This window comes from Pseudonaja textilis, chromosome 5 (assembly GCF_049901715.1).
Source record: "Pseudonaja textilis isolate UNSWEBS1 chromosome 5, rPseTex1.2, whole genome shotgun sequence".
NCBI lineage: Eukaryota > Metazoa > Chordata > Lepidosauria > Squamata > Elapidae > Pseudonaja > Pseudonaja textilis.
Window position 1 is genome coordinate 32,786,717 of NC_141994.1, and position 12,186 is coordinate 32,798,902.

General features: G+C 41.3%; 1 protein-coding gene across 1 annotated transcript in view; it reads left to right on the forward strand.

Annotated features, from left to right (window-relative positions):
- The window catches only part of LGR5 (leucine rich repeat containing G protein-coupled receptor 5), a 72,336-nt gene that overhangs the window by 17,422 nt on the left and 42,728 nt on the right, over positions 1 to 12,186 (forward strand). The window contains 2 exon segments of the mRNA XM_026699522.2: positions 2,480 to 2,551; positions 4,419 to 4,490. Coding sequence (XP_026555307.2) covers positions 2,480 to 2,551; positions 4,419 to 4,490 — 144 coding nt within the window.

The following is a 12,186-nucleotide window of genomic DNA, read 5'->3' on the forward strand; positions in this document are numbered from 1 at the left end:
CATTTGATCAGACAGGTGCCAGTTCAATTTTGAGCTTGGAAAAAGTGACGATGAATTAAAAGCAATTATTCTCATTTCAACATGATTCAATTAATATGCAGAAATTTATAAAAAAATAATATGGTAAGTCATCAGGCTAGAAAGTAGGAACTTATGAATCCCACTTTAGGCATGAAAGCCAGCTGGGACAGTCACTCTCTCACTGGTTGTATGTTGTGGGAAAAATAGTAGGAGAAATGAGTATTAAATATATTTCCCGCCTTGAGTTATCTATAAAAATAATGAAGGTGAGAAATAAATAAAATGCACGATAAATGGGATTCTTTGTCAAGTGGAAAGATGATATATTATAGAACTAAATTTAAAAAATAACAATAAATTTTCCAGCAATATGCTCTTTATTGAAAATTCTAAAACTGATCACAATGAAAACAGATTCCTGGATGACATGGTATTAATGCAGATACCAGCTTTTGATGATATATTCTAAAAATACTGTATAGTTCTCTCTGTAGTGATGAATTGTTTTATATTGTTTTACAAAGCATGTATATAGTACAAAATATTTAGTTATATTTTAAAGTGCACTTTTATTTATCTGTAAGACATGTCTGTCCCAAGCAGGCAGTAATACCTTATAAATATAAGTCAGACTTGATAATGCAAATAAAGGCACTATATCATTGTTTAAAACATTAAAAAGTTAATGAAATTTTATTCAAGAAAATGTAACAGATTCTGAACACCTACTATATAATAAATAATAATGAACTCAACAAGTAAATAAAACTATATTGTAAATAATCCATTGAAAGATGTGTATGGGTACAGAAATGAAAGCATGGATGTTCAGCATAATGTATGCCTTTTTTAAGAAACTGATTGAACTTCAAACTTTTATATTTGGAACCATATAAATTTAAAATAGAACAGAATAAAATAAAAACACTATCAAAGTGAAACCAGATCAATACATAATTAAAATGATTTTATTCCAGTGTTGGGCAAAGCCAGAGGAGTTCTATATGCCTGTTTAACATGAAAACATAATGGGAAATTTATGAGCCAACCATTCTTATTAGCCTATCTTATCTCACAGAGTTGTTGGGATCAGATGAAGGGAGATCTCATGTAATTTGTCTTGACCTCTGAAACAAACAAAAAATGGGTATAAATCTAATAAAGAAAAATTATATTTGTACAATACATTTACTGAATAATCAATAGAGAAATTTAAAGGTATAGTTCAATGTGATTTGGTTTTGCATGATTCATTGTTTTCTAAAGAATTGCTTATGGCTTTTTGGATTGTGAGAACCCATCTAGTTAATCAACAAAGCATATTTGAAGCTAATTGTGGCTTCATGGAACTTGTAAGCCCAATCATGGTTGGCCATTATGTTTCTCATTATACTTGAAAAGTATGTGAATACATATTATTTGACAACTAACAGTATACAAAATTAACTAATAAATGCTGGGATCCTGTCCCATCGCTCCTGATAATATGGCTTTTAAGTGAATGCATCTCAAAATTCTTCAGGCTAGAGATTCTTGCTATTATTCTTATAACAACTATGGCAATCTATGGATTGTAAAATCACAGTCAACTATTCAAGGGCTAAGACATCAAGTTTATTCCAAGAAATTTGAAAACATTCTAGCATAAATTCCAGTGCATCCAAAATGTTGTTGCTGTTGTTTAAGATTCTTATGGGTGCAAAAAGTTCTGAAGAGTAGACATGAAGAATATAAAGGCTTTCTCATTTTGACATAGATAAGCCAATGAGATAACTTGATTAATGTTACATCAATTGAAGATCATAGGCCAGGCCAACAGGGCAGGCTGTAAACCAGACACACTTCTATTTTCTAGCAAACGAAACAACTTGGGAATTAAGCAGGAAAAACTGTAAGAGGAATGGCAATCCAAATCCAAAACTATGTTGTTTATATAAAAAAGACAATGTAAGAATGATTGTGAAGTTTTAAAAAGAGATTATTTTTAATTTTATCTCTTTCTGTCTGTTAGAAAGGAAGTGTTTACATATTGATTGGAGCTCATTTGCTTATGTAAATTCAAAGCTAATGAAGTTTCTACTTCAGAAAAAGTGCTTCCTCTGACTATGTTTGTGTCTTGTGGAAGAACTATAAAGTTATCATAATAATATACAACTAGTGGATCATCCACAGTCGACAATGTTGAATTATTTGCTACTGAAGCAGAACAGATTGAACAATTACACATGTAACATAAACTAGATTTATTGAGGCAAACTACATTTGCCCAGCTGCTTGTAAATGGTCTGTATAGTTACAGGATGTTTTGCACAGAACATTAATTATGACAAAACAGAGCTCTTAAACAACTACTTCTGGCTCTCTGGTGGTTCCAACACTGCTGTCTTAAACATTTTAACATCCAAATTAATTCCACATGAGATGAAATCTGTTTATCTTTTATCTTTTAACCCTATAGGCGTCTGGCAGGAAATAGCTTGACATATATTCCCAAAGGAGCATTTGCTGGACTCTTTAGACTTAAAGTATTGTAAGTAAATTATAGTATTGTTTTATACGTTTTAGGCTATGCATTAAAATCTGGGGATTTATGTTAATTAAAGCACACTGTATTTAAAGTTAAAATATTACTTTGATAAGGTCTTTATAATAAAAGATGTCCTTACTTTCTTAAAGAATTTTCCAAAATCAATTTACTCAAGACATTAGCATCTTTGAACAATATCAGAGGAAATCTGATTTTATATAAATGGTTGCTTCTTTAACTTTTAACAAAGGATATGTTTTAGTTCCAAAATAACATTCTATTGATAATTTTGCTGATGAAAATATTTTTATTTCCTGTTTCATTTTTAATAAGGAAAATAGAAAATCATCATATTCATTACTATAGCATAGTAACTAGACTGTAGCTAATAACTTTTTTGTCTTTATAGATACACTCAGTCTAGAAAAAATATTGTTATTTTTGCTTAAAGCTATAGATTTTTTTTTTACTTTCCTAGGATTGTCATAGTTTAATTTATGACCCTAAATTAACACTATATATATAGTGTTAATCTGCTAGCACTGGCACGAAGCCGAAAGCACCAGCCTGAGGATGGCGAGTGGGACCTCGCCGAAACATCGCCAAGATACTCTTAGTCTTACACGGAAAAAGACCCGAACACACCTAGACCTACATACCTGTACCCATGAAATTCTACAAATATATATATATATATATATATATATATATATATATATATATATATATATATATATATATATATATATATATATATATATATATGGTATTCAGCTTTGTTCGGGTATTTTCCCACGTCATTATAGTTATATATGTTATATAGTATATATAATAGTTATATAGACCTAGCATTTACAAGCATCTTGCATTACTAAAGATTATCCCATAAATTGCATTAGATAAGGAATTTGATATTTGGTAAATGCTATATCAATAGCAGCATTCAGATGTATCTCACAAATCTATCATAGCAGATCTTTGAAGAGACCAATATTCAATTTTCTTGCTAAATAACAATCAGGATGCAATTTTTTGTCTACTTTTTTTTTTCTTTTGGATTTTTTATTCTAATCTTTTGACTAAAATAAAAAAAATGTTTAAAAAAACTAGGTTCTGTTTTCTAGCTGAGCAAATGCAAATTGTAGCCTGCCTCAGTTTTCCTGGTCAGCAATATAATATTTTTATTGATCACTTCATTTGACCATCAACTCTATTACCTAAGTAAATTCTACAGTGAGAAACTAGATGAGCAAAAAGCTAGGCCAAATATGCAGCTAATCAATTCAGCTCTAAGTAATATTCATCAAGTTCCTCAGTAATTACAGTTTTGCTATATACCCAGCATACTCAGCTAATGGAAAGCTACCTAATTTAACTCTCTTACATAAGGGTCCCCAACCCCAGTCTGTGGACCGACACTGGTCCACAGCATGCCAGAAACTGGTCCACACAAACAAGCGAAGCCCCATCAATTGGATGTAGGCATCAGACAAAATCATGTCTCCTCCAGTCCAGGGAAAAACCTCTTTCCAAGGAACCAGCCCCTGGTAGCCAAAATGTTGAGGGCCTCTACACAGCTTTGTAATATAGATTAAACTGAGGGGTAAAGCAGGTTCAGTTTTTTTAAACAGTTTCATGACAGTGGAAAGTTAAAATCAAGTTTCTAATATTATAACCCTTGAATAAAGTTCACATTACATTGAGACTTTTGTAATATCAACAAAACAGTTATTGTACTTGAAATTCAGGTTTTGGAAAGCAGTAATTAGCAAGATTTTTCTGTGGAGTGATTAATGTAATTTATATTTGTAGTTAGATAAGACAGCAAAATTAACTATTTTTTGTTTACCTATTTTATGTACTAATATAGAATGCTTCAGAATAACCTGTTAAGACAAGTTCCTTCTGAAGCACTTCAGAACCTACACTCTCTTCAGTCTCTGTAAGTATACACATATTTTCTATGTCAGTGTGTATTTTTAGAGTTAATCCCAAAATATATTATTCAAACTATCTTCAGAACAGTAGCCTCCATTTGTGCTGACATATTTGAAGAGTGCTCAAGTGGCAGAAAGCTACGTTTGGATTTTCGCAGTTCTGACTATTTTCTGCGTATAATAACAGGGAATATATAAACACAAGGAAATAATTGCGACACTCCATTTTCTTCCTGGCATTTTGTTTTGTTTTGGTTTTGTTCCTTTTCATTATAACAAAAGGGAAGGTGTTTGTTCAATGTTTAGTCCAGTAATAGAGTTATTGTTGTAGTTGAGCAATGAGAGGCTAGACCAGGGCATGGATGCAACAAGACTTTATTGAAACAATAAAGGACTGAACATGTTAGCCCTGCCTGGAGCAGGCTCACAGCGATCAGCGGCTGGCCGGACCCTGCAGCTGGCTTTTATAGCCGGCCGTCGAGGAGGCCAGCCAATGAGGGGCAAACGCCCCGCAGCATGAACGGACCTGGGTGGGGACTTTGGCAAGTTCCAGGGACATAACACCCCTTCCCCCCAGATGCGAACACGCATAGTCATTTAAATAAGCGGGCGGTCTGTGCTGGCGCCCCGAGCGTCGTAACTCCAGTGAGTTACCTAGTGTCTCAGAGTTCAAGGAACCCGGTGGGGTTGGTGATGGGGTGCAGCCTCGCTCTGAGGTTTGCGCAGGTACCGGTGTAGTGCTTCTGGTCGGTGATGTCGTGGCCCCGTCTGCTGGTTCAGGTGGCGGACCCATCGGGCAGTCCCGGTCTACTGCCTGCTCCCTTGGTCCGGGTGGTGGTGGCGAAGAGATTCTGGCATGGTCTTCGATGAGAGTTTGGTGTGGCACCTGGGGGTCGACCTGAGCCCACGATCCGGCACTGGCGAAGGTACCCTGTTGCTTCCTTAGCTGGTCCAGGTGTCTTCTCCAGATGCGGCCGTCTTCCAGCTGGACTCGGTATGACCTGGGACCGGTGATGGCTACTATCACTCCTGGAATCCACAGTGGGTCTCCGACATAGTTCCTTGCAAAGACATGTTCCTGCAAGACAAAATCTCTGACCCCCGTCATAGAAGCGAGAGGGGTGTCAGGGCAATAGTGAGGGTGGAGCCTATCCAACACAGTTCTTAGGCGTCTACCCATCAGAAGTTCAGCAGGGGATTTGTTGGTGACCATGCAAGGGGTTGAGTGTTGGCTTAGCAAGAAGCGGGCGAGTCTGTGATGCCAATCTTCTTTGCTGAATCTGGCTAAGCGCTTCTTTTGTGGATCTAACGGCTCTCTCCGCCAGTCCGTTGCTGGCAGGATGGAAGGGGCCGTGAAGATGTGTCGGATGCCAAGATTTGTGGCAAAACGGCTAAATTCTGTTGAGGCAAACTGGGGGCCATTATCCGAAACTATGGTATCTGGTAGCCCGTGTGTTACGAATAGGCGGGTCAGAGCCTTGGTAACTGCTTGCGTGGTGGTCGTGGATAGTTGGGCCACATCGATCCATTTAGAGTATGAATCTACGACCACCAAGAAGGTTTTGCCGTGTATTGGACCCGCTAAGTCAATGTGTAGCCTTGACCAAGGCGCGTTGGCGCTCTCCCACTTTGTGGGGTGGTGACTGGAGGGGATGGTCTGGATTCCTGACAGGGTTGGCATGAGCTTACCCACTTGGCGATGTCGTCGTCCAAGCCAGGCCACCAGGCGTAGCTCCGAGCCAACGCCTTCATCCGGACGATGCCGGGTGGCCCTCGTGTAGTGCCTCTAAGACTGGTGTGCGGGTGAGGCCGGAATGACAACCGGGTGCCCCACAACAGGCAGCCCTGTATGCTAGACAGTTCCTGTTGCGGGTCTTAAAAGGTGTGAATTCGGCTGCGAGGTTAGAGCCCGGCCACCCCTCCTCACCCAGTCCAGTACCTGGGCGATGGTTTTGTCCGTCTTGGATTTGGTGGCGATGTCGAGGGCGGTGACAGGAAGGTCGAGCTCGGTGACATCGAAGATTGCATGGACCGGGGCCAGGTCTTCAGCTGGAGCTGGCAGGGGGCAGCGGCTGAGGCGTCTGCGTGGCTTAATGTTTTTCCTGGGCGGTGGATGAGCTTATACGAATAAGCCGCCAGGAACAAGGTCCACCTCGTCATTCTGGGAGACAACACTTGGGGAGTCTGCTTGTCTCCAGAAAGAAGACCCAGGAGAGGCTTGTGGTCCGTGATTAGCTTGAAGTTGTGGCCAAACAGGAATTCATGAAATTTCTTAACATGGCCACTGCGGCTAAAGCCTCCTTGTCGATTTGACTATAGTTACACTCTGTCGCTGAGAGCGTTCTGGAAAAAAGCGATTGGTGCCTTGGAGCCGTTGGGTAGTCTATGGCTTAATACGGCGCCAATCCCAAAAGGGGATGCATCCGCGGCTAGTACCAATGGAAGATGTGGGTCAAATTGAATAAGGACCGCGTCTGATGTGAGCAGTGATTTGACTGCGCGAAAAGCGGTGTCTTCCTTGTGTCCCCAGTGCCAAGGTGATTTTTTACCTAAGAGCCTGTGTAAAGGCTCTGCTACTGATGCTTTGTGAGGTAGAAATGATGCATAAAAGTTCAATAATCCCAAAAAGGCTTGTTGCTCGGCTTTAGTGGTTGGCGTGGGTGCCTCATGAATTGCCTTGACCTTGGATTCTAGGGGGTGAATGCCTGAGGCGTCAATTCTATAGCCCAGAAAGTCCACCTGTCTAGTGGCAATGGCACATTTCTCCTTTTTAATTTGAGGCCATGCTGTCTGAACCTGTCTAACACTGCTTTGACTCTCTGGAAGAGTTGGGGCCTGTCCCTGGCCGAGACCAAGATGTCGTCGAAGTAGGGCACTACGCCAGGGAGGCCCTGTAGTATACGCTCCATGAGGGATTGGAAGATGCCGGGGCAACACTTACGCCAAACTGGAGGCGCTTGCACGGAAGGCACCCTGTGGGTCACAATGGTCTGCAGTTCGGCTGTTTGGTTGTCAACAGGGAACTGTTGATACGCTTGTGACATGTCCAATTTGGCAAAAATGTTGCCAGGCTCAAAGGTATGCAATAAATGTTGAATGACCGGGACTGGAGTACGCGCTAACTTGTAGAAAGCGGTTAATTGTTGTTTTGTAATCTGAACAAATTCTCAGGCTGCCATCCTTTTTAAGGGGTGTGACAATTGGCGTCTCCCATTTGGCGAAGTCTGTCGGCTCAATGACCCCTTGCTTTAATAATTTATCGAGCTCTGCATCCAGTTTAGGCCGAATGGCGAATGGGACTCTACGCGGTTTCAGCCGGACTGGAACCGCTTGGGGGTCAACTGCAAATGAGATGGGGGTACCATTATAACACCCTAACTCATCGCTGAATACGTCTGAGTAGTCAGTGAATAAGGAGTCAGTGTCAGAAGCTGAGACAGCATGGACTCCTGTTAACCCTAGGCCGAGGTAGGGGAACCAATCAAGCCCCAGAAGACTAGGGAGGTTGCCGTTAACTACCACTAGAGGCAGGTGGCCTTTGAAAGCTTTAAAATTAACAAGGAACTTGCCTTTGAAAGCTTTAAAATTAACAAGGAACTTGCCTTTGCCGAGTACTGGAATGTCCTTTCCCTGATAATCCCTCAAGGTGATCTGGCACTTCTGGAGCTGGTTTCTGGATAGTCTGGGCTGGATTTTCTTGAGGGTGCTCCAAGAGATGATTGAGAGCACTGATCCCGTGTCAACCTCCATACGACAAGGTTTACCTTCTAATAAAATGGAGAGTGTTATTTTACTAATAGAGTGACAGGTGTGGTTAGCATGGTAGCAAGTGTGACAATTTAGTACTTGCCTTTGGGGCCCAGAATGGGAAAAGGAAGGAACCTTTTGTGCTGAGTTGTGCGCGGCCTGGCAGACTCTGGCGATGTGGCCTTTTTTGTGGCAATTGTTACAGATGGCACCCTTGAATTTGCACGAAGCTCTCGAGTGAGGTCCGCCACAGGATAGGCACAGGATGAGGTGTTTGGGTGCGCTGTTGGTTTCTTGCCTGGCTCCTGCCTGTGGTTGTTTAGCATGGGTGAGGCGGTGGATGTCTGTTTGATCGTTGGGATCATCTTCGTTGACTACCTCTTCTGAATGAACGGTGGCGCAGCTTTGTTTGGGAACGGGACCTTGAATTTCGGTGGCTGACTGGGTTGCCAGTTCTGCTGCCAAGGCTTCCTCGACGGCCTGGGAGAGGTTGAGGTCCTTCCTGGCGGTAGTAGTCGCCTTTGGAGGTGAAGGTCTTTGACCCCGCAGGCGAGCTGGTCGAGGAGCATGTCATCTAGATAGTTCCCGAACCCGCAGTGGAGAGCTGCAGTCCTCAAGGCGGCCATATATTGGTTGACGGTTTCCTTTTCCGCTTGCTTCCTCATCCGGAAGGTGAAATGCCTCGCGATCTGTGATGGTCTGGGGGAGTAATGATTGGTGAGAATCTCTAGCAATTCTGCCCAGGGGACATTCTTTAACTCACGTGGAGCAACGAGTGCTGTGGCGGTATCAAAAACGATGGCTCCGCAATAACTGAGGAAGAATGACTTTTTTCTGTGCTCCCCAGCATCAGCCAGACCAATAGCATCGATGTAGTGGTTAAAACGATTCTTGTATGACTCCCACTTTTCTTCATCCGGCTTGAACGGTGGGAAGGCTGGATTGGAGTTCATGATGAGGACTTCTGCAAGTTATGCTGTTGTGAAATCTCTCTGGGACAACAAAATGGCACTTTGTGCTCTTGTCAGGCTAGTGACTACAGCTCTGGAGAGGCTCCACAGAACCTCTCTGCTCTCTCTCTGGGCTAGCAATTGTGGCTAAGCTGCAACGGCTGTTGGCAGCGTTTTGAATTTCGCGCTCCTGGAGAGCGTAGGCGGTAATGGCTAGCTGCCTCTGATAGCGCTTCAAATTTCACGCCTGCGTAAGCGTCAGTGACTCGGAATAACAGCACCGCGCTGTATTCCAGCAAGAAATCCAAACGACAGCCGTTTGAATTTCGCGCTCTTTTGTGTTGAGCGGCTGCGGCTCGCAGCGCTTCACTTTCCCCTGTAGCTTGCTAACCAAGCGCTTATTACTTAGCTCTTGCTGACCGAGCTCTCCGGTGGCGCGGCTGCGGCTCAGCGGTTTTAGTGATTTCAGCTGTTGCGGATTGCCTCTGGTAGCCATCCCACCCTCGTCGCCAGTGTTGTAGTTGAGCAATGAGAGGCTAGACCAGGGCATGGATGCAACAAGACTTTGTTGAAACAATAAAGGACTGAACGTGTTAGCCCTGCCTGGAGCAGGCTCACAGCGATCAGCGGCTGGCCGGACCCTGCAGCTGGCTTTTATAGCCGGCCGTCGAGGGAGGCCAGCCAATGAGGGGCAGCAAACGCCCCCGCAGCATGAACGGACCTGGGTGGGGACTTTGGCAAGTTCCAGGGACATAACAGTTATCACTGGCAGATCTTTGCTACTTCAGCTCACAGAACCACACTGACTCCAATAACTTTGTTCAGCTGCCTCACTTTATAGATGTGGCTTCTGTGCCCTAATGCAATACCTAGAAAGGGGTGACCATTTTACTGGGCCCTATGAAATGGAGGCTTCATTTAAGTAGTATATTAGGGTTTTGTGCAGGCTAAATAAACAACAGCTGAGTCTAGAAAACATCAGAGAGATGGGGAGAGATGGGGGAGGGGAGGAGATTTGTTTGAGCACCACTTGCAGAAGAATCCTATTATATCTCTTCTTTGACTTTTCTAATGGTGGCATTTCTGCCAGAGACAGGGCTGGGTAGGATACAAAATTGGAGGTAATGCATGCATGACATCAGATCCAAGTATGTAAATCATGGAATTTGCAGTGTGATATTGCCTTATGTTTTGTCATTGTCCCCTTGTGACCACTACAATTTGTACAATTGTACATGTACAATACATGTACAATTTTAATAAATTTTATTTCCAAAGTTAAAATGCAAACTTCAACAGAAAAAAGGAAACAAAAACAAAGCAAAACTAAACAAGACAATGTGCATAAAGATACAAACATTCACATAAAGTGCCCCCAAGTTGAACACTATAATAAACATATTTCAAAAATAATAGTTCCTTCCCACAAAACAGCTCTATAATTTATAATCTTCTACAACATTATTTGCTCTGCTAATTTGACCTACCATCTATCTACTCTTAAAAAACATTTAACAAATAAACCCAACCACAAAACAAAACTTGAAAGCCCTCTGTTAACAATCTATTATTGTATTTCACAATACAATATGCAATAAGCTTTTTAAATCAATGCTCCTTTCAGCCTTCTCCTACAAGCCTGCAGTTCTCAAACAAATTTCCTTCTCCTTCAGTTCTATCAGCCTCACATTGACTTCTAATCCACCCAGAGGTGGTATTCTTCTACAGAACCAGCAGCAGAAATTTTTAGTAGTTTGGAGAACCAGCAAATACCACCCTTGACTGGCCCAGCCCCCATCTATTCTCTGCCGAATCCCAGCTGATCGGCTGGGTCTTCTTTTGTTGCCCTACACAGGAAAATGGAGCTGGAAAGCAGGTTAATGGGGTAGGGAGGGAATGGAGATTTTACAATATCCTTCCCCCGCCATGCCCACCAAGCCATGCCCACAGAACCAGTAGTAAAAATTTTTGAATCCCGCCACTGAATCCACCCAATTTGGGTGATTTAGCTGCTGTTACCGGTATCCAAATGTCATCCTTAGGTTGATTTATAACTGTCATTAAATCATTGAACCTTTTATCGAAATTTTCATTTAGAGTTTATAATTTGAAAAGCACTTTCTTTTCAGATGCTTTGACATTAATTTGATGTGGCTCTAGCCTTTCTTTTATATCTCTTTTTGTGAGCATTGTAAACAGTACATAATGTACAGTATAATGTTCAATATCCCTAATTTATTGTTGTTTTCATTTTTAAATTTGTTTTATAGCCAAACTTTCACAACCAAACACAGACAAGTCCTCTTGAGGACAAAAGAAGTAGATGTTCCATAACAAAATGACCACAGGAAAAACTAAAATAATATTTCCCATGATAGAGAGTAAACAGAAAAGAAAGGGAAAATTCTCTCTTTAGAAAAAAAGAAAAGAAAAAAGACCAGAGATATATACAAAAGAAAAATAAAATGGCAAAGTTCTTTTAAAAGCTAGTAAATACAAAATACGTGCAGTAGAAATCTGATGCAAATGTAAATGAAATTACTATCGTTACCAAGGAGAAAGTCTTTGCACCATTGATTTCCATGTGGCAAAAGCAAAAATGTTTCATAACTCCAAAGCAAAGAAATAAAATCAGGTAAAATTTACAGTTTATGTCCTGCAAAGGGGTATAAAATCAATCAGCATTCAACTAGACAATGAATTAAAGATGTAAGTTAACATTTTAAAAAATAAAAAAATTCAAAAGCTGATGTTTAAAACCTGAAAAAACAACAACCAGTGACAGGAAAAGATAGAGACCCAATCCTCTAACCACTCTTACCAAGAATTGCAATTATTTAGATTTTTCCTCCCTGGCAAGTACATGGTCATCTGAGGATCATCTTGGGTCATTCCTAGTTCTCCCATTCAAATCTGGGGAGCCCATTGTCAAAGGACCGCCTTTAGCAACAAAGTCAACTGTTTGTTGGAGGAGAAAAAAATCATCCTGGTGCTCAGCCATTTT